General features: G+C 40.3%; 1 protein-coding gene across 3 annotated transcripts; it reads right to left on the reverse strand.

Annotated features, from left to right (window-relative positions):
• Positions 1 to 1,879: 1,879 nt before the first annotated feature.
• LOC133350558 (ras association domain-containing protein 4-like) lies at positions 1,880 to 20,376 on the reverse strand. Of its 3 annotated transcripts, none has more exons than XM_061565012.1 (11): positions 20,279 to 20,376; positions 17,269 to 17,369; positions 16,713 to 16,788; positions 12,015 to 12,163; positions 10,396 to 10,493; positions 9,455 to 9,621; positions 7,304 to 7,405; positions 6,427 to 6,478; positions 5,253 to 5,374; positions 4,011 to 4,107; positions 1,880 to 3,897 (listed from the first exon to the last, which is right to left on the reverse strand). In XM_061565012.1, the coding sequence occupies exons 2-11, from the start codon at positions 17,337 to 17,339 to the stop codon at positions 3,875 to 3,877; spliced, it is 957 nt and encodes a 318-aa protein (XP_061420996.1). In that variant the 5' UTR covers positions 17,340 to 17,369; positions 20,279 to 20,376; the 3' UTR covers positions 1,880 to 3,874. The 3 variants fall into 3 exon arrangements, with proteins under 3 accessions (XP_061420996.1, XP_061420998.1, XP_061420997.1); XM_061565014.1 differs by lacking the exon at positions 20,279 to 20,376 and adding an exon at positions 20,119 to 20,248; XM_061565013.1 differs by lacking the exon at positions 20,279 to 20,376 and adding an exon at positions 20,046 to 20,092.
• Between the last annotated feature and the right edge of the window lie 3,457 nt (positions 20,377 to 23,833).

The following is a 23,833-nucleotide window of genomic DNA, read 5'->3' on the forward strand; positions in this document are numbered from 1 at the left end:
TTGAGCAAAGATTAAGGGTCATATTCTCATACGCTGTCTGTTATCACGTAATACCCATGCCGTTGTTATTCCTATCAATGGATTGTGTATCCCGGATAATTAAATATGTGGGTTTTACTACCTACTCGGGAAGCCAGCATACGTTGTGTATTCGCTCGATCTCTCGTGACGAACACCTTTTGAATGTCGCTCAAGTGAACAGAATGTTGCTTGTTCACTGGCTTTAGAATAAAAACAATTGGCCGTTCTTGTACGGAAAATCATCATGAGCATTCTTCTAAATCGCACGTTGTACACATTTAATTTTTATCTCCGAACACCGTTGGACAAGCACGTGTTTTGTAACAAAGCCCTATTTCACCCTCTAGTGGAGATCTCAGATAATGGCATTCAAATTGTCCGAAAAACGTGGTGGCCCAAACGCTGTGGAAACAATATATATAGCCTTTGATGGTTTGTTTTGGACAATTTAAATGAACTTCTAAAACATGTGCAGTGACGCATCGAGTGGGTATGGGAAAAGTTCAAAGTTACTTACCAAGGTAATGGAATCTCATGCTGAATAATTCATTTTGGAGGATATACTGACTATAACATCCATTTATTTTGCTCAGCATCATGCCCAATGCAAGGTTTACGTGAACATGGATAACGAACACACAACAGTCGAGCAGCTTGCGATTAAACAATTTCAACAGCGGCACCCATCTTATCAAGAGCATCCACCTTTATTTAATTCGTGTCTGATTCAGATGTAGCACGGGTGAGTCATTCGTTAATTTGCATTATCATTGCTTTCATCATTCCCATTCATCACAAACATCTGTTGCTTTGTAGAAATATTAAATAGAACACTCTAGATGCTATATTTAAATGATATCTTTTGTATACATGTTAATTTACCTATTTCACAATGTTTATAAATCTTATGGATAGTGTTCATATTCTTAACATGATTTTTATATTGCCAAATGTGTTTTCATATATTTAATGTTTAAGACGTAGGCTTTCGCGACCAATATTATTCATAAAAAAGGTTTTTTGGTTAGATTTCGTAAGTATAAATGTGTCCAAACCCTCCGCCACCCGACAAGGCCAATCAGTAAGAGATTTGCTGTGGCAAATCGCCCGATGATGATGGATGTAATTACCAGCGAAATGTCGTACTCAAATAGTAAATGTTGTGGATTCACTCTTCAACACACCGGTGGGCTGAAGTAGTAACTGTCTTTTTGTTTCCGTGACAAATCCCTTACTAATTGGCCTTGTTGGGTGGAGGGTTTCGACACATCTATAATTATGCGATCTAACCCAAAAACCTTTATATGCATATTTAATATGAACACACGTGCATGTGTGGAGATTCCAAAAGTTTTTTAAACAAATTGTTAATTTGCCTTACGCAAATTTCATGCGGTACAAAAGCACGTTGGACAAAATGGGGCAGAATGTAACTTTATGAATTTACATGTATATTGGACTTGGAAAAATATTACTATTTCCTTGTCAGTGACAGTACTTGTTAGTTAATGCTACGATCATAAAAAAATTATCGAGACAATGTGAGTCGTACCTTTATATTACGAGGCCAATGATAGCATCAGTGTCAGAATGCTGCGAGATCATTTATTTTTCTATGCTGAAAATGTTTGCAATATTTTCAACGGTAAATTCGATTGACAATTACTTGCATTGTCTTACATAAATTAACTTAAAGCAATTGCGTATAGTGTAATTCTAAGCCATTTTAGTCATAGGTGCCTCGTTAACATAGGATAAAATAAATTACATAAAGTATTACGTGGGAAAATGTCCTATATTAGTCATTGAACAATCAACTCTAAAACAAATGAGCGAATGCACAAACAATTAACTTGGTCTTTTATTGCAATTTTATAATGAAAAGACAGTGCACATTTTTTATTCTACATGTTGAAAAATATTTCGCGACAAATAAGACAAAAAAAAGCTCAAGCATGTGCTTGGAAATGTTTGGCAAGATCCATCACCATCTCTTACAGAAGTGCATAACATAACCAAAGGCTTCATGCTTGAACAATGCAATTAAAGCAAAGATGTAAGGCAAAATTATTCAGGCCCCGTGCAGTAAACAAAAAATGTCAATACCACAAAGGCAAATTGCACAGTTGTCATGAAAATGCAACTTTTGCACATACACTTTGATGTAAAATATATACAGCAAATATAAATGTAGATAAAAAAAATTATTGTGCATAATTACACATTATCACATGAGAAAGTGGTATTAAGGACATGGTATCCAAGTATATCACAGCTTAGGCAATCAGTTGTGTGAAAAGTCAACACAAGCACTATAGAGAAACAACCGTCAGTAATTATGCTTTCCAATTATCAATCTTTCCACGTTAGCAAAATTTTCAATTCAAATTTAATAACCAATTACACGTCCCGGTCGTGTCCAACATCAAAATCCTGTTTGACGTAGTTTCAAATGAACCGCCGTATCCAATTGCTTGTTCAACTTGCCAGTGAGCTGAATTAACGATGGGTGTTTGAACACTTGTAAACAGGACAATTACGGTGCTTGACCGTGTCGGGTGGAGAGGTCAGATCATTGTGGCTTAACCCAAATAAAAATGAGTTTTAATTCATAGTTGTATTGTAAAATATTCAATGTAGCCAACATGTCAGTTGCAAAAATACACAGGCCCTCAACAATATAAAACAGAAATGAGATGATAAATACTGGCTCCCCTGCGCAAAGCGGAAAGACCTCCTGAATCCTCTCAACCGTCATTCGCTCCTCTCCCACATTTCTTCCTTCTGATATTAGGAAGTCACTAGAGCGATGCACTTTTAAATCTAGATTGAAAACTGAATTCTTTAGAACAGTTTTTTTTGTGTTTAGTTTGTTGTCCACCTCCTGCACCTCCGATTAGCGCGGGTTGTCTACGTACGGTGCGAAAGAAGTTCAACATGCATACGTACAACAAGGAATGATGGTACCTTTTATACGTGTAAACAAGCACTTAATAACGTGTACACAAAAAGTAAATTTGGAAACATATAAATAGACATTTCGGGCAAAGCTGTTCGCAAAATTTCTGTGTCAAACCAATTCAATGTAAAAATCAATCAGGAAAATGGTGCAACAAATAAATGTACAGCAGGCTCAACGCATCTTCTTCATCTGATGTCGCTAACATTCACATTTCAATTCCACTCGTGGCACAGTACAATAACTGCAGTCAAGATTTTCAAGAGGTAATCTTCAAGTAAAACACTGCCCTAAAAACACGATCTGAAAACCAGTCGCTGAAATGTTATACATATAAAAACGAGTGAATGTTAAGATAATTCAGGTTGAACCTTAAAAATGGTTTTCTTCATGAAAATCATACAACCGTCTTTAGACCTTTTAAATATTTGCTTCATAGACCATACATATAAAAATATATAAGAGACAGAAACTCAACTAAATAGACAATTAACAGGATACCTTAACACGTAATTACCCTCACGATGGAAACCCCCCAACATTTCTAATACAGTACACATATTGCTAATGTATTCTAACTTTATTGCATGTTACGATATTAACATTGTGACAATGCTATAACATTAAGGAGAGCTCAGTGTCTGAAAGGACACATTTGAAAAACGTGGAAACATTTAGCAAGTGCTCATTGAGAGAAAAAAAAGACAGCTCAACGGAGAAAAATAGTCTGTTCACGTGCCTCCCGTGAAAAGGGGAAGCTATTTTTGGTCTAGAAAAGGAAGACTTCTTGTGCTAAAATAACCCGAGTGTAAAGACCGCCAATTTGTGCAGACTACAAAGGGATTTTTCAGATCTGTATTCCAGCTTCCAACAGCTCCTGGAGTCGTTGTTCTATTACTGACCGCAAAGCATCATATCTGCGAACAGATGAAGACAAACAAGTTAATCGCACAGCTCTTGCGATGTTAGTCAACGTCAAAACAACATCGAGGCGTCCAGGTGTGCGTTCGTGCTGCAACACAGGACTCACTTCCTCTTGAGTTTATTTTCCTCCCGTACTTCTTCTCTTTCAGCTTGGACACAAAACTCTCCAGGACTGGCATCTCAAACTGGATGTATTGCGCCACCTGTGTATCGCAACAAAGAGTCACTCAACTTAATTCGGGGGGAAAAAAATCAACAGTGAATTTATCAATCATAAAAATCATTCTTTATGCAGGACGTTTAGTCAATTTCAATAATGAGTGTTTGGCTTGTGGGAGGAAACCAGGGTATGCGGAGAAAACCCATGCTCATGATCACGGGGTGACGCTCAACACTGCCATCTGCTGGACATCTTGCAGCCCCAGCCGACAACACCCTGCAAGCTCTGGGGACTCCCCTCCCACGTACTAACCAGGTTCGACATTGCATAGCTTGCGAGATCTGACCAGACTGGGCACACTTAGGGTTACATGGTCTGGCGATTTAAAGCTTAAATATAAACTGTACTTGAAATGTTAGCATAATTAAATAGTACAGTAAAACCTTGGTTTGCGAGCATAATTCGTTCCGGAAACGTGTTTGTAATCCAAAGCACTCGTGTAGCAGTTGTGATCACGTGACGCTCGGCAGACAAAGCGTATACGTACTACTCGTACTGCAAAAACTCGCTCGTTTATCAAATTAATATTTATTTAAAAAAAATTGCTCGTCTTGCAAAACACTCGCAGACCAAGTTACTCGCAATCCAAGGTTTTACTGGACATTGAAATGCAACGGAGCCATCTTTAACGAACTAGGGCAATGGATGTAAGAAACAGTCAACGTGGAGACCTATGCTACCATAATATAAAATGAAAGGCTCTGATTCTCAACAACGTTCTCTTTCAGTATGTGGCACATTTAGTTTGGTAATATCTCACCATGATGCATGATTAAATATGAAGTGAACCAAGCCTATAGCTTGAAAGAAACAATAACCCCATACCAGCTCAGACTCTCATCAACCCACCCCTATCCACATAAGCTTAAACCATTTTCAATTCACATCTTCAGCATATTCATCATCATACACATAAACCCAGCCTTTCAACTATGTTAGACATTGAATTCATTAATACTGAACATATGCAAAATACATGTTTAATGGACAGTACTTGCATTGAGGCTAAAACTGTACACCAAACTTGTACAGTTAATTCTATAATAATTGCTGTTATTTATTTGGTTTCCAAATTAAATTATAGCATTAAAACCAACAGTAATAAGAGGACTACAATTGTAAACTGACATCATGCGTGACCTCCTCGCCCAGATCCTCCTCCATGAGGAAGAGTCTGGCTATCTTCTCGCTGGGTCCGTGCAGGATCCTCGTGATCAGTGGAAACTCCGACACTTTCAGGCGCCGCTTTTCTGCAATTAAACATAAATGGAGACAGAATAAGCCACTAGTAAGGGAGAGATTTAGTTACTGGTAAAGGTGCAGCCCTGCAGTATATTAAAACAAAAAAACGATTAAACTATTTTTATTTTCTCAGGTAAGGCCCGTTGAGCTATATAGCTCTTTTTAAATCCTTTATATTAAGTTCACTTGATTGCTTGCTTAGGACCGTGCAAATCTTTCGGTCGTTTTTTAACCCACTTCCCGTGATCCAATCGAACTGACATTTTCCACACAGACTCGTTGTGCGTGACAATTAATGTTCATGAAATTTTTTTTCCAAAATTGTACACTTTTTAGGACTAAAATATTATATTTAATTACCAATTGCTTAATGCTGCCATGCAATCATCTGACCCATAGGTGGCAGCCATCTCAAGCCAGAGGACGGGAGCACTCTAGCCACCACGCATATAAAGAATTTATAGTGAAAAACTTTGTTTTTACGGGTTATACTTGTTCAGAAGCGACCTGGCCAATAATGATAGCTCAATGAAGTGGCCTATCATTTGGAAATCTATAGCAGCCAAATACTCTTAAATGCGTGATTCTAAATGTGGAGGGAAAAACAGGGGAATGCGGAGAAAAATCCACTCGACCACGGGGAGAACATGCAAACTCCAGGTGTCAGGGTCGGGATCGACCCACGACCTCTTGTATACCAGGAGAGCTAGTTAACATCTCGTCACCGTGGCGCCCCTCTCTTGCTCATGCCACTGCCAGGAAAACAGCCTCCACTAGAAAGAGCTCTCAAGCCCATCTAGATTATATGTTTGGCCTCCTTTTCCAAGCTGCCCTAACGTCTTGGAAGTGGTGGCGTACCCACATTTTATGCCACCAAATGTAACCAGCCGATTAACCAACTGCATGGTACACATTTACACTGCTTGGGGAAAAGTTTAAGAAATGGTGCATTGTTTCAACTGTTGAGCCGGGAGATAAAAACGGACAATTGTTGGCTGGTGAAGTCAAGTGTGCCATGCGGCAGCGTCCCCAATACTTAATGGCTGTATGAAAAATGTACCTCCGGTGGTTCGAACTATGTACAATGCAAAGTCGCTTGAGTTGTTTTCCACCTGTGTATCAACAAAAAAATAAATAGAGAAATGGAGTGTTAAAATCGTTTATCACACAATCTCCACCATCAAATTTGTGATCTCGGGGTTGCAATGTAAATTGTATTTTCGCTGAAAAAATTCCGAGTTATATTTTTTTAAACTGGGGTCGGCAATGACGGAAATGTACAGATAGATAAATTAAAGTCATACATAAAATGGGACCTTTTTGCCAGTATCAAAGTATGAAAAAATAACATTAGCCTTTACCCTTTCTAGCAATAAAACAGGTGTTAAGATATTCTTGGTTCTTTCGGTAAAGTCACGTAGATAGAAAACAAAAACCTAAATTAAAAGCAAAAAACCCACGACGTTTCGATCGCAACATAAGCGGTCTTCTTCAGGTGTTGCGATCGAAATGTCGTGGGGTTTTTGCTTTTAATTTAGATTTTTGTTTTCTATCTATGTGACTTTACTGAAACAACCAAGAATATGAATTCCTGCAGTCACGAAAGTTTTAAGGTGTTAAGATGTTCAAACACCAAATAGAAAGCTTTTGCAAGGAATCCAGTTCACATTAACCATATGTACTTGTGCTGAACATGCATTCTCTGGTCTGACACCGGTGAAACTAGGCCCTTAAGAAGGCTGTCTCTGGTCTAGGCCAATCAGTTTCAAAGACAATGCATATATATTATCAGAGCATGTTTGTTTACATGCAATTAATTTAGCAAAAACACCAAGATGATCATTCACAATAAATCTGGTAGATTTTTATTTCAGCACCAGAATGTTCAGGCAGAGATAAAACTCACGAATTATATATTTTTTGTTTCAAATACTCACCCTAAATTTGTACAGCAGAGATGACACCACCTCTGGAGAAGTCATATTGCTGCTTACTCTCACACTTGTTACAGAGCCATAGGTTGGTGTGAAAACAGATGTCTGCAAAAACAAGTAGAAAAGAAACACATTCAAACTTTCTCACGTATAAAACGTATCTTTGCTTTTAAAGCAATTTAAAAGAAAACACTTATTAAACACTATGGGGACCTCATTTGCCAGTAAAAATATGATAATTGGTTCTTTACCCTTCTATCTGGCAACAAAACTGACACCTTTTTGCAAGGAGTCATGTTTGCATAGACCGCAATACCTGCAGTCATAATACAAACAAGAACATAACTCTGATAATGTGCACTGTCCCTGAAGTTGATTGGTCCACACCCGAACCTAGTCTCATATGGGTTGGACCAGATGACGCCAAAAGGCGTGCGCCTTTTGGCGTCATCTGGTCCAACCCATATGAGACTAGGCTCGAAGGAAAGCTGTCTCGGGTGTGGACCAATCAACTTCAGGGACAGTGCACATTATCAGAGTTATGTTCTTTTGTTTGTATTATGACTGCAGGTATTGCGGTCTATGCAAACATGACTCCTTGCAAAAAGGTGTCAGTTTTGTTGCCAGATAGAAGGGTAAAGAACCAATTATCACTTATTAAACACTTGACATTCTTTGGGTCTTTCGGTAAAGTCACGTAGATAGAAAAATAATAAAACAAATCACGACGTTTCAATCGCAACACAAGCAATCGTTTTCAGGTGAAAAAATACAGCAGGTGAACTGCTGATGCAGGAAATCTGTTAAAATATCTAATAGTTGTGTGGAAACCCTCCCCGTAGAGGCGGTCAAATCTTGATTTGACAAATTGTTTAGTCCGATTTCTATTCCATAACAAATAAACCAAATGCCCAGTTACAACAGAATGAAAGAAAACCACAACAGACGACAATTATTTATTGTGCAGAGCGTGTGTCCTTCAGCTGGCGATTGGATGTTCCAAGTGGACTGTGACCCTCAAAGAAATGGCATCGCCACCCCCGTGTTCGCCGCCCCCATGATCCGAGGGTCAAACAAATCACTCGAGGCGCTGATGGACGGCAGCAAGAGCAGTTGACGTGAATGCTGTCGCGAGAGGTCACACGTTTGGCGCAATGGTCCTTCGCTGACTACGCGTGATGAATTAATGAATGAGAGATTGGCGTGTTACCCTTTCCAAGCTGTGTATTTTCTTTAGGTTACTCCAGTTTCCTCCAACATGATAAACATTAATTCATGTCAATGGCCAAACATCTGAATGTAGAAGCCAAAAGAAAAAGAGACTCAGGGAGGCATTCCTGGGTAAAGTTAAAAATTCCATTATTGTTATTGTACGACTTGTTGATATTTTGGTTGAATATTTTCTCAACTCAGATTCAAGGTATCTCTAACCCTATTTACTCCAAACAGTGGTATTCATGTTATAAACTCAGGAAGCTCATGAACTGAACTGATCCCTGTGGCCATACTTCACTATGCTGGTCAATGCAGGTTAGTGAAGGCAGGCAGAACAGACATTGGCGGCATAAAAGTAAAAAAAAAATGGATGTTGGATATTGTCCTCTGTTATCCACAACATAACCTCGCAGCCTAGAAGACCTGTAATGTTTGGTGGTCACCCATCCACGCACTATCCAGGCTCAAAACTTGCTGGGTTTCCGTGGCATTCGTGATTTGGTCATAGTGTAAAGCAGCGGTTCACGACCTACAGTCTGCAAAGCTGTGGGGAAGTGGACCGTGGAACTGTTGTGGATACTGTATGACTTTTTTTTCACAAAGCAGCACTACCCATTGCACAACTATTTAGATTTTATTCATAACAGTCGACTATTGACTGAAACTGCTGATTGATGGCACCGAGTACTGGTGCCATACAATGCATTTGGTGATAGACAGGAAATTGGTGGAAATCCACCAACATTTTTTGAAAACTGACAGCAGTCCAAGGGTCCAAAAAGTTTGGAAACCACTGGGCTAAAAGTATAATTTATGTACAGACTTTCTGGTGTACGCATTATGTAAGCGTGCGTGCGTGCGTACGTTTAATAAATTATAAACCAGAAAAATACTCCCAAGGAGCCGAAAAAATATGCGAAGCTGTGGAGGCGAGCTCGCCTTGTGGTTGTAGTAATGTCCGTTGATTGAGAAACGGTTCCTTCGCAAACGCTGCATGTCAGCTGCCGACCGTCTGTTCACGCTGTGACGGAGGAAACAGCTGGCGTCGCTTTTGGTGCGTGGCAGCCTTGGCTCAAACTCGAGCTCCTTCTCCACTGGCAAAGAGTCTGATTCGAAAGGAGAGCATTGTTTAAGTTCAGGTTGAGACAAATGTGTTGCTTTTGTCACTCACAATTACAGTGTTTCAAATATTCTTATTGTACCAACTAGGAAACACATGTTCTAAATATGTACAAGTCTTAGCTTTATTAACGATGTACAAAAACGTTAACTTTATTTATCAGCAGCATGTTTTATAAGTTAAATGATAGAAAATGGAATATTTTTTTTATCAAGTGTCGTATGCTAACAGGCAAATTCAATGTGTTAGGACTTATTTACATCTCAGGCATTCTGAGTCCAAGTAACTGAGAATATGAAATATTAATACCTTACAACTGTATTCCTTGTAAAAACAATGCGTGCGAATCAACTGTGATTAACAATCTATTTTTATGTAATTACAATAACCCACGCCTCTGCCCTCCGCACCTAATTAGCTCAAAGTGATGATAAAATATTGCTCTATTTAAGACCAAAGCAGGTGGATTGCTTCACTGTTCTGGCACATCGCCCGAAGATGCTGGATGTAATTACCAGCGAAACGTCTACTAAAATTGCAAATGTTGTAGATTTTCTCTCCAACACACCGGCGAGCTGAAGTAGCAACTAATTGGCACTTTCTGTTTACATGACAAACCTTTCTGGCTGTGTCGGGTGGTGGAGGGTTACGACACATTTATACTTACAAATTCTATCCCAAAAACCTTTATCATGAATAATATTGGTCGCGAAAGCCGACGTGTGAAACTGAATTATTAATAGCCAAGTAACACACGTACCTTCCACATCATTCATTTTTTGGGTTTTGGTAGGCAATTCACATTTATCAACAATATCTTCCTTTTTCTCTTCTGTTACCACCCAGCATGCCATGCCCCTGTGGGAAATGAAAATAGAAAAACTAAGTGTCTACAATCTGGAAGCACGCAACCCAACTTTTAGCGAGCAACTATTATAAGACAATGGAAACATTATTCTAGTACTGGGTTACCACGGCATTGAGAACTGTACATCACAAGACCAATAATCACACACTTAACCACAAGTATATTTATTGACTGTACATTTGCATCTTGCAATTGAACTATTTTTGAAGACCTGCTTCTTGTGAGATGATGTATACTGTTCAATTACAACTTTAATTAGTTTTTTTTTATATTTGCCCAATATGTGCGCCTATATTTATAAAGCTTCATGAACACAATAAAAAATAAACCTCATCTACTCGCAATTCCAACATAAAACCAAACTTTTCGTTATAATGTTGAATTCAACAACAGTCAAAACATTCTTATTCACGTGTAAACTATGGCAATGCAAAACACACCCTTATTCTAAACTCCATGAACAGCTGACACAATTGACACGTCCTCCACGAACATCCTGGTAATCCTCTGACCTTTCATTAACTTTCACTCCATTTATGTCACTGCCATCACTTCTCATCAGTCATAAAATTCCTCCCCATGTTGCCCAACATTGCTACTGTCCTACCCTCAGCCCATTGCCAGCTCTATGCATCTCACTGTCCACGTCGCTCGCTCGCTCGCTCCCATCTATTGTTCACCTTGCATTTGTCCCGCCTCACCTCACCCTGTACCCCTGCATCCCGTCAGCAGCCTTCCTGTCCCATGTGCCTTCGGCCTATTTTAAATTCATTAATTAACCTTCCACCATTAGCCAAACAAGGCATCTTCCTACTACACTGAAATGCCCCCCTGAGCATTGGTATGAATATATTACATTTCGCGTTATGTGCCAAGAGACACTTCAAATTATGTAAGTCCATTTTTATTTTTCATGGTTTCTTTTCGGCAGACAATGGAAACTCCTAATGTGGCATATCACCAATTCACCTTAAGCTTGGTTAGTACTCGGATGGGTAACACTCCCAGGTGATGTTGGCATGGGCCTATGAGGTGGCCAAAAGTTTGGTAGCGGTGGGTGTTACTTTTCATATGCATGTTTATGTAACCTCTCATATGTGTGGATTTTCTCTGGGGGCTCTGGTTTTCTCCAAAATTTCAAGCATTAATTAATGTTATTGACCAAACAAGACTCAGCCGAAAAAAAAGTATTGTCTATTGTCCTAATGCACTTCTGGAATTATCATATAAACTCTATTATTGCTAAGCCTTTGAAACTAAAACCATTCAATGCTGAAGATGTATTACTTCACACAATGGGAAATGCAAGAAGCTTTTAAATGTGACATTATTTGAACTGCATGCACACCATCATGGTCATCTAGATTGATTTTTTTTTTATATAAAACTGCTTTTTGTGGTTAGTTTGTTGTCCTTCCCCCGTCCCTCCGATTAGCTCGGTTGGCTACGTACGGTGCAAAAGAAGTTCAACAAACATATATACATCCATCAATGAATGGAAAGAGTTTTACCGCCTCTTAGGCAGCTTCCCCGGGTCCTTTGCTTCTGGAGGTGAAGGGATGTGAATTCGTTCATTGTCGTCGTGTAACTGCAAGCGAATGGGCCGTCGCAGACCCCACGCAATGTTCAGCAGGCCTTCGATGATCAGTTGACCATCATCCTGATGAAGATCATAACGCACACCATCATGGTCATCTAGAGCAATGTTCAACAAAACACATGGTGGTGTGAATTACTAGTTGGAGCACACCAATGTGTTGGAGAGTAAACCCACAACATTTACAATTCGAGTACTACGTTTCGCCGGTCATTATAACCGGCCTCATCAGGTGACAGCCAGAATTGTTTACATGATAAACCTTACTGATTGGCTGTGTCGGGTGGTGGCGGTTTTAAAGACACATTGATATTCATGCAATCTAACCCCAAAAAAACCTCGATTATGGATAACATTGGTCACAAAAGCCTACGTCTTAAACTGGCTTGAATCCACTGAAAGTTTGGAGTTATTTCACTTTATCAGTATACATGTGGTGGGTTCACTCGTGACACGGACGACGTAGTCGAGGCACAACGTTTATTTCAATACTTGGTCAAAGATACAACACTTGAAGGGGTAACGGCCCCTTCACCCGTACTCAACAGGAATGCACCCCTAGCACTATCCCCGACTGATCTACTCCCAGTCCTCCGCTAAGAGTGCTAGAGGAGGCTATCTGATCCGGCCCTGGTTAAGCACGGATCCCGGCACCCAGCCAACCAGACCGGCTCTTACAAGAACAGCGGTCCTGAGGCTCTAAGGGCCGCGCCACTGGCTTGCCCTGCCCGGCCCTGAGAAGGACAGCGAGCCAGGGGAGTTCCAGGGCCTATCTGCCGGTCTTCAGTCTTCCCTGGTTAAAGCTTCACACTCCAACCACGAGCCCTCTGGCTCCCCGCCTTTTATACCAATTTCCCCCGAGGGGTGGGGCTATGGGGGATCCCAGCAACCACCCACAGCCCCCCAGGGTTAACCATTGCGGACGTGGATGTAGACACCCCTGTGTGGGTGTAGACACCCCTGTGTTTGTTCGCTTCCCCTCCCGCAACACCCCCACACATATATTGCAAATGGAATTAAAAAAATTGTGTTGTCATTAGCTGTATTCGTGTTTCTGCATAACTAACAAAAAAACACCTATGAATGTAGATTTAAAGTTAATTAAATTTGTATTCATATACTGGAAATAAGGCCCACAGCTAGAATAAGAAAATGTGTCAAAAGAATGACAGTATGCTCAGTATTTAATGATTATTTTCTGTGATCCATTCATGTTTTTAATAAAGAAAAAGATCAATCTTAAATTGCTGTTTTTTATTTAAAAAAACAGGGTATAAGGAATAACTATTTTTTGCCATTAAAAAATATTTAAGTGTAGTGAGTATGCATTCTTGTATAAAAGAAACCACTTCAACCCATACCATTATAAGACACAGATGTTGGCAAGTGAAGTTTCAATTGATATGAACAATCACAGTTATGAAATAAGATTTTTTTTTAAAAAGCCACATATTTAGTTTAGGCTTCCACTCAATAAATGTTATACAGCATTAAGTCCCCTGGCAACTATAGAAAGTATATAAATGTACAGCGCTTTCTTAATCCACTGGTGGATGGAGGGCTCCCCACACTGCATAAGTCATGGAGGTTATTTCATCGCGCCGGATTAGCATAGCATCTGTGAAAAGGGAGGACAGAGACTGATATAGGAATAATTCGCCGCTAGCCATGGCAAGGAATCGACCTCAAGTCACCTGGTTCATCGTTTGGCGCACCAACCACTGTGTTGCCGCTTTTGCTATTGCATTCTCTATCAGGCGTGTAACATGTAAATGTCAAGCTACATATTTTCCAATGTGAAAAGAACAAACACTACTGTTTTAGAGCCATGAGAAACTTGTGACTTGGGCATCGTTCATAAACGATGTATTTTAGCAACCAAAACGCAAAGTCACCACACATCTGAATAATAATAAACTACCTTGAATGGATTTATTGTTGCACAGTTAGTGGTATTTATGCATCATGTGGTGCTATGTTTTATTACATTTATTTAATAACATTTTCGTTATTTATTCAGTAAGCTCTCACTGAGTCACAGAGCTACATTTCAGGAGGACTATTTTGCAAGGTTGGGCCAATTATTTTTCCAAGTCATTTACCTGTTCGGTAAAACATACACGGGGCATTCAAATTATTACAAAATGAAACGAAACTACTTCGAATGTTCATTGGTTTGATTAAAACTTGATCCTGGTTGAAAAACTATAGTCCTTATCAAGCTGGCTTATATTCCAACTGGCTAAAAAGAGCATACAATAAATGCATTCAGATGTGCTAAATACAAAAACAAAATTCTCACAAATTTATAAACAGAGAACACAGCCTGATGATGATGCTAATTGTAATTACTGGCGAAACGTCGTACTCAGATTTTAAATGTTGTGGCTTGGCTCTCCAACACACCGGTTCGCTGTACGAGTGACGAATTGGCATGTTCTGTTCATGTGACAACCCTTACTAACCCAAATATACAGACTAATCAATTTTACAGGCTACTAATATTTGTAGACCAATGTATTACTTTAAGGATTACACAAATACGAACATGGTATTAGGCGGACGAATATATAACACAGAGCAATGAGTACAAAGAGGCATACGTCTGTGGATACTGAACGGTAATACATATTGAAGATAATTATGCAGACATAGAAGTTGATCCCGGAAGTTGCACGTGATTTCCGCAGAGGGTATAAAATATGCTGCAAGACGCCACCTTCAGTGAAGATGCCAAACCAGCAGTCCAGTCAAATCAAAATCTGGTGATTCTGAATTGAACAAGGCACCTTGCAACAGAGGTGGTCCAACAACCTTCAAACCTGCAAAATCTTTGCACTTCAACTCAACTTTACGGTGAGATCAATTACACTACTTTACATGCAGCTTTTTGTTTGCAGGTGGAAACTGTGAACTAAAACCATAAACTGGACTGTATCTATGTTCTATTATATCCAGTATTTCGTTGTTATGCCATATCTATAAAGCATGAATTGTGTCAAGAATATAAATGCAAATACGTCAAGCATTATTGATCAATTATAAATCATTATTGTTATTCTGTGGTGCAAATAACAAATGAAATTGAGAAACGAAAATGTCACTCTACATGACGTAAGTTTGTATATGAAGTTATACCTTCATTGACTGCAAAAATAATTGTTTAGAAAATCTAAACCAATACCGGACTATTTTAAAATATGCTTGAACTATAATATTGTCGTGTTTAATTGAAAAGACAAAATGGTGTGCTTTAGAAACTGTATACAGTACAGCTGACCCATATTTCCATGCACTTCCCTAGCCATGGAAATAGAAAACGTCAACCTTGGAGGCTACTTACCAAGCATCTCTGAGGCCTCAGAGATGGTGACAAGCTCAAGATTGTTGGAGCAAAGTGTTGGCATGGCCCACATTTCAGATCGCAAACAGAACAAAGTCCAGCCATATATCCCCACTACTCAAAGACATTTTAAATGTGGATATGTTAGCTCTACAAGACGCAATCTCAGCACACCAACTTGTTTTGATGCATTTATGTACAACAACCAACAAATCAACTTGGAAAATGTACAAGTGATGTCAAACATCACCGGAACGCTCGGTGAGATACATAACAAATCGACAATTCCGTCCGTGGACCTCACAACAACACTTGTAAGAATGAACAAGAGAGTCGCATCAACAAGATACTCAGTGGTTGATCACAACTTCACAGACAGTGACTACATGGATTCCATCAAGAAGCTGGCAGAACCAAACATCCCGTTTACTTGTGGTAGATCCAATTGCACAGATGGCTAGAAAAAGCCAAAATTGAAACAGCCTTTAAAAAATTGTGAATGGGCTAGACAATACAAAAAACGTAAGTGGCTTCATAACTCCTCATTGACACTTAATATGCTGGTGTCTGTCAGGTAGCTATGGTTACAGTCGATATATCTTAAAAAAAACTTCATTCACAAAATGCAGTTGCTCTCCAAATTAAACATTTTCAAAAGTATATTCAGCCTTTTGTCAACCCACTGTTTTATAAAAAATACAGTCTCTGTCTTGTATCAACTCGTACTGGATATACTGTCTTGTTTGTATGAATAATCAATGCATAATTAGAATCAATGTGGGTAGCAATGGAAAGTACAACAAAATCCCTTGTGGTACTGTATTTCTATGATCACAACTTTCACCAACCCACATTGACTAGCATGGTGAAGTATGGTCAGAAAAGCCATCTCCAACCCACATTTGTATGGGAGGCCTTCATTTAGCAGTGGATTGCTAAAGGCTCTACGTGTACATAAGAATCAATTATCAAAATAATAGTTATACACGAGTTAAAGAATACAGGAACAATAACTAAAGAAACAAGCTGTTATTGAACAGTTTTAGGATTAAATCATAATTTGATATGTAAAATCACACGCATTATAAGACTAATATATTTTTTCTTGCATTAGGATTGAAACTTGTCCTGCCAATATTGGAAAAATATAAAATTGTGCTGGTCAACTACATTGATTATAGTGTTAAGATCAAAGTCAATTCACTTGTTAGTAATGTACATGTGAATGGTAAATGTCGACTGTGTTAAAGTGTGCGTTTTTCCACTTACCTCTCTGTACCGCAGTTGTAAAGTCTTTCCTTCATGATAACAGTTATAAATCCTCAACTGGGCCATGAGATCTGACCTGTACGGGAAAAAACATATACAAACTAGCATTAGTTCATTTGTTACCCTAGTGACAACAGTAAATAAAGTTAAACAACATAAATAATGTTGAATAGTATATACAAAAAATAGGATACTGCCATGGTGTAACAATTAGCACTCTGGACTTGCAAACCAAAGGTCACTGGTTTTATTTGCCGTGAAGAAAACAATGGGACAGTTTCTTAAATCCCCTCTGTTTTGTCCACACGGAGGTGTTTGTCAATCGGCAGATTACGGTGGAGGAATATATTATTCTTCCAAGCCATCTGGTCAGCATGGACGATGAAGTCAAAATACCATCTAAGAGAGGGTATCTAAAGCTCCGTCTAGTAGAGACCCTGAGCAAGAAATGTCATGGCTGCAGCTTTACTTTTACCATTCAAAAATGTAAACACTCAATAACAAATGGTGTTGTTACTGTGGGGGGAAGGGGGAAAGAAAACGTAATGGGACTTACTTGGAGATGATCTTGCCTTCGCCAATGCATAGTCTGGTGGAGTCATCACATCCAACTAAATCATCTCCCATGCTCCCGCTAAACCAAAGACTTTAACAAACCTAGACAAATCAGAACAAAAATGTTATGGTATACAGTATTATGTATCAGGCTCATCTCAATTCCATCCACATGTCAAACATGCATATGAACATTTGTGTTGGGCATGCTTTAAAGAAATTGATACATATGATAAAGTACGTATAAAAATGTTTTGTTCTATAAAAAAATGAACAATGAATTACAAGCCTGGGTTTTTATGAACCATGTACTGTACGATACATTACTGAGGCACACTGCAGGTGACAGCATATGCAACTTACAACAGGAACAGGACACAATTTTAGCCACAGAATGTACAAATTATGTCTATACGTGCATCACGAAAGCACTTTACCGTCCAGTAATTAGTGTAATTCAGATTTAATATTAACATATTGGTACCAGAGTTAGAGGAGCAGATGGCACTTAACATAATTAGTAATTTCTCAGTAATCCTATTATGAAAATGGGCCAAAACAAAAACACCTTCATCAGACACTGGCTATTTCAATGTCCATGCGTGTATTCGTTTAGGAAACAAATATCAATTTCCACATTTAAAAAAATGAAGACAATTCCAAATTACAATATTCAGAGTACAGTACTGGCTAGCAATATCACAGAGTGTTTCGAATTACAATAACGCACATTTTTGTTGGTTGCAGCCAAAACATTACAATTTCTTATTGCGGTAGTTACTTTGTCAAGGGTAGGCTTCGACAAGGTAAGGTAAAAGGTAAAAACAACGAGCCTACCTTTACCCTACCTTTTACTTTACCACAATACATCACTATACCCTACCTTTTACCCTTTAGCAGGTAAGGTAAAAAGCAACGGGCCTACCTTTACCCTACCTTTTACCCTTACCCCATTCAACTTACCCTATTATAGGGTAATTACAGGGGTACTACACATGAAAAAGGTTTATAACGGTAAATGCTAGGTAGAGCGCTTTATTAATATAGAATACTCTCGATGATTCCAATTTTACACGCTTGTTGTTGTCCTTGTTGTTGTCGTTTTTGTATCCTCAAATCTTGTAACTCAATTTTAACCCACTTCCCAATGTGGTATCGACTGCAAACTTGGTATATTTATGTCATACTGATGACAATACTATATTCTATCATAAAAAATAAATATTTTTAAACATCATTTTTTATATGTTGTGTTTCGCCTTGGCTCTAATTGTCCACGGTCAACTAACGTTGGCTGTAATTGGCCACGGCCCCTTACGTTATGGCAAGCTTCGGGGCCACTTCCTGGAGTCGTGGAGTTTTGCCATTACTAGTACATTTCATAAAAGCGTGTTTAACATTTTTTAAAAATATTACTTATTAATTGGAAGCCACGGACTGTGCCACGGAGCTTTTAGCGGTAAACAAGGCACCGTATTTACCAGGTAATACTTCACGCTACCTTTACCCTACCGGGTAATTCTTATGAGCTACCTTTACCCTACCCTTTACCTTACCCCTTGGCATGTCGACACCTTTACCCTTTTACCCGGTAAAAAGGATAAATTACCTTCCCTAGCCGAGGCCTAGTCAATGGTGTTTACGTTTAATTGACGAACGCAGTGATTAGTAGTCGCAGTCTGTGCCAAAGTGGCCGGTTTAATCCAACTTTAAAGTTCACGAAAGTACTCCGCCATGGCCCTTTGTCAATCCACTGCTGGATGATGGCCTGTCCACCACGTTCTGCAGTCGTCGGGATGATTTGATCACAATGTGCGATGTTGAAGGTAAAGAAATAAAAGAGTACAATGCAATTGATGCTGTACGTATGTTGATGATGCTGCTGCTGCACTAACCCATTGCTGCTGGCCATTGCAAGTTACCGTGCAATGATTAAATAACACGAGATTTCACATTCAAACCTCCTTATTTTACAGTGCTTGACTATAGTCATAGGTTTTTACCCTTTCAACTCGTACAAAAACTGACACTTTTATACAAGGCATCATGTTTGCAATAACCACAACACAAGCAGTCAAAATTCAAACAAAAAGAAACAACTCTGATGATGATAATGATATGCACTGTACCAGTTGAAAGGGTAAAAACCTATTACTATATTTTGCCACTGGTAAAGGAGGTCTCATAGTGTGAGTGCTTGACTATTTAACAAAATAAATGTAGGCTTGATGAGATCAGGACACATCGCTCTGTGGAATTGATGGGACAATTGAATGAGATCCGTGACGGAACGACCGCGGAGACGGAGCGATTACATCGATTCGTGTGAGATGTTGGTAGGGGTGGGGGGTGAGGGCCTTTATCCAGCAGTGGAGAAACGATGGCTCGTGATGGTAACTTTATAAAGGCCGCGTTCGGTACCATTGTGGATCAACGTTAACCCATTAACATGGACGACGACATCCTTTGTTAACCACGACAAAGCCATTGTTGTCGACACTGTTTCCCACAATCGATGCATTACACGTTTAAATAGTATTAGAAAGTCATAACACAAACATTTAAAAATACACAACGATAAAAATGTTTAAGTCAATGGGTGGCTCATAACGGTACAAAGCTCTTGCAATGCCCCAGTTTTATATCCACAATACCATACTGCACTCAATTTCACTTTGACATCATTGTAGCTTACACGCACACGTTGCAATGCCATTTATACTACAGTGGCACGTTACCGAGCGTGCAAACGGAACAATTAAACGTTACGTTCCTTACAATGTGAACACGAAAGCGTGTTTAGCGGTGCCCCAGCAAGCGGGCTGCTGCTCTAAGCGACACCGGGCCTCACCTCGCACCCAAGCAGCGAAATGCAAAACTAAATAAAAACTAAATAAAAACACTTCCAACCGACGACGACGATAACAAATAAAGGAAAGACACAAACACGCGCACGGTTTGTGAGGAGGAGAAGAAGAAATAAAAACAATTGTTAATTTGTTTTGTTTTACCCAGCGCTCTTCCGCTTCCGAGTTGAAGCCAACAGAGTGAATGGGGGAGGGAGTGAGGCCGCAGGGGGAGGCCGCAGGGGGGAGGCGCTCGTAGGGGGGGGGGCGCCCGTAGGGGGAGGGCGCCCGTAGGGGGGGGGGGGGCGCAGGTGGGGAGGGCGCCCGTAGAGGGGAGGGGCGCCCGCAGGGGGGGGGGGCGCAGGGGGGGAGGGCGCCCGCAGGGGGGGGGCGCAGGTGGGGAGGGCGCCCGTAGAGGGGGAGGGGCGCTCGCGGGGGGGGGGGGGGGCGCCCGTAGAGGGGGAGGGGCGCCCGCAGGGGGGGGGGGGGCGCCCGTAGAGGGGGAGGGGCGCCCGCAGGGGGGGGGGGGCGCCCGTAGGGGGGGGGGATCGCAGGGGGGGAGGGCGCATGGGGGGGGGCGCCCGCAGGGGGGGGGGGCGCCCGTAGGGGGGAGGAGGGCGCAGGGGGGGGGGGGTAGGGGGGGGGCGCAGGGGGGGGGGGCGCCCGTAGGGGGGGGGCGCAGGGGGGGAGGGCGCAGGGGGGGGTGAGGCCGCAGGAGGGAGGGGGGCGCCCGCAGAGGGGGGGGGGGGGGCGCAGGGAGGGGAGGGGCGCGCGCGGCTCACCCCACTCACTCATCAGAGAGACTGGGAGACATTCGTCAAACGAGAAGAAGCGTCCCGGTTATATTAAACTCGCACTGCGTGTGTGCTGCTCACTGACTACCACCACCACCGGCGTCTTGTTAAAAGTGCATACTGTCTTGTTTGTCAGGCAATGGATACTGGCTACCTGCCATAATATTTTGGAAATACCACCGCTGTCTCAGTCCCCAGGTAGGGGTTTCCACCTATAAAATCCCGAGCCAGATCGAGGTAAGAAGAATCCACAAAATTTGGAACTTTTAAAGTTTCAGGAAGCCTAACAGATAAAAAATGTACCCGTAAAAACAAAGTTTTTCACTATAAATCCTTTATATGCCTGGCGGCTAGAGTCATCTCGTCCTCTGGCTTGAGATGGCTGCCACCTATGGGTCAGATGATTTCCTGCCACCATTAAGCAATTGGTAATTAAATAAATAAATAAATTCCTAAAAAGTGGAACATTTTGGAATTTTGTTTTGCACGAAAAGAAATTGTAACGCACAACGAGTCTGTGTGCAAAATGTCAGCTCGATTGGATCACGGGAAGTGGGTTAAAAACGACCGAAAGCTTTGCATGGTCGTAAGCAAGCAAGCAAGTGAACTTAATATAAAGGATTTAAAAAAAAAGCCGATCCTGGGGATAAAAAATGCCGTCCTGGGAAAACCAGGAGAGATGGCAAACCGATCACCAATATACAGGGTGTTCCATAATTCTGGAATCATATGAAAATATTTCAAAAAGGCAATAATAACGCTTTTATTCGACACTGCTAAATGAGTGAGGATGGCAGTGGCTGTCATCGTCGGTGGATCTCCAAAAAGGTCCACTGCGTGGTTTATCTTGTATGGATCCCGTTCCCCTTAACTTCGCGGTCTGGATGCAGTCTGTTAAATTCAACAGCGACCTCCCTCTGACTCCGATTTCCTATGAGTAGAATTATCTGGACCCGTTCTTCCTTACTATATGAAATATTGGGCCTGCAGAAACCAAAAAAATATTAATTCGTTATTTATCATTCTAGATTTGAAATTTTCGTGACTGCAAGGATCCATATTCTTGGTTCTTTCAGTAAAGTCACGTCGGTAAAAATAATAAAAAAAGATGCATTTTTTAAAATTCATTTAAATCACGACGTTTCTGGCGCAATACAAGCGTCCGTCATCAGGTGGTGACAACCACAGCAAGAAAATCGCTGAAGTAGGCAAAAGAGCTGATTGAGACAAGGGATTATATAGCTGAGGAAGGGGGAGGAGCCAAGGGGAGTGTATGGGCAGGGCGTGGGTCAGAGAAGAGTGGCAAACACTATCCCAGGGGAACGTGGGTCAGAGTGGAAAGCTGCAGGCTCAGAACAATGCACGGCAAATTTCCAAGTGATGGGAGTGTGCAGGGCTGGGAGTAAGAAACGGGAGATGCGGATATGAAAGTGAACTATAAAGCAGCTAAGGTTATTTTTCGTTACGTTTCCCTGCAATTCCAGACTCCACAACAACTGCACATTACCCCAAAAAATTCCTATATAAACCGTTTAACCTGAATATTTTTACGAACAAATGTTACTGCATTCTTAACGGTCTCGTTGGCATGATTATAATACCGCGATAGCATTGCATTCTTGTGTGAATTTACGTCATTTATTAAACATTACTGTATTATTTTCTAGATGTATTTTGCATGATCACCGTTACAAGTGAAATACAGAAATTGCAAAGATTCTTAAACCCGGTCATTTTAAAGTGATACATTTTCAGCATTTTGCAGTCGTGCCATTAAATTATTTTATACATACTCCAGTATTATTCGATATCTGTTGTGGACGTGTTAAAAACAATCCTTTAAAAACAGAACAATAATATTGCTTAATATGCATGAATTGCTCTCATGAATATGAAAATGGTAACCTGAAAAAGTACGCTTACAATTTACAATGTAATTTGCTCAATACTCAATGGGTAACATCTATTTACTAATTTTGCTTCTCGATGGTTTTTCATTTGTTGCTTAGAATCACTGTAGTTTAAATTTCCCTACCTCCTGAACTATACGTTTCATGTCAAGTGTTGTTATGTCCTGTAATTAACATTGTCCTCTCTTTGTCGATATTGAAGTATAACAACCCGCAATTACTTCATGTGTTACATTTAGTAATGACAGTGATTTCAGTGACATCCTTGGGATTGTCCTTGAAAAGCATACCAATTTAATTTAAAATTGTCTAAATTTGTAGTATCTTCATGTTCCTGTAGGCTGTAAACTCTGACATTCTCCGATGCTAAACACACCAATCATCCTCTTATACCTGAACCTTGTACCAACCTTTGTATTGAAGTTACCCATTTTGGTGTTGCACTTTATTTTTGCCCTTATTTAAAATATGGTTAATTGCATGATTATATTTCGGTCATATTTCAATCAACTCATATTTAAATGATCTTTTTTCAGTGGTTCAAAGAGCTTCATTTTAGCGAATCAACTGTGAATTACAGTTCTCTGGAATCCTAAAAACCCACTCCATAATTCAGTACATTATGTCTCCCTTCTATGCTAGAATAGGTTGGCTCTGTAAATATATAGAATTCTCTCATTTTCCCATCACCTAACTGAGCTCAACTATAGTGGATTGCTCAATGTATTACCCGAGGTCCTGTCTCCAGATTAACAAGGTTATCTCCAGTCGGCAAGTAGTACATTGTAACATTCAAATGCGTATTGTTCTTTCCGAATGGCAATACCCCACACCTTTACACAAAACACCCCATACCTATGGCTTGTCGAACCAGAACATTTGGGAGACTTAAAGTCCATGGGGGTTATGTGATCATACTTCATTACGCTAGTCAGTGCAAGGTTGAAGTTGGGGAGCATAGAACTCCGGCACAACATTGGATTACCGCACTGCCCTCTGCTGTCCACCACGTAGCT

Source organism: Lethenteron reissneri, chromosome 34 (assembly GCF_015708825.2).
Source record: "Lethenteron reissneri isolate LAM-NWPU_2019-01 chromosome 34, ASM1570882v1, whole genome shotgun sequence".
NCBI classification, from domain to species: Eukaryota; Metazoa; Chordata; class Hyperoartia; order Petromyzontiformes; family Petromyzontidae; genus Lethenteron; species Lethenteron reissneri.

Coding starts and splice junctions, on each gene's coding strand:
- LOC133350558 (XM_061565012.1), bottom strand. CDS start 17,339: ATGGGAGATGATTTAGTTGGATGTGATGACTCCACCAGACTATGCATT. Junction 7,406..9,454: donor GACATTACTACAACCACAAG/GCGAGCTCGCCT, acceptor TTGTTTTTGCAG/ACATCTGTTTTCACACCAAC. Junction 4,108..5,252: donor GCGAGGAGGTCACGCATGAT/GTCAGTTTACAA, acceptor TGCGATACACAG/GTGGCGCAATACATCCAGTT.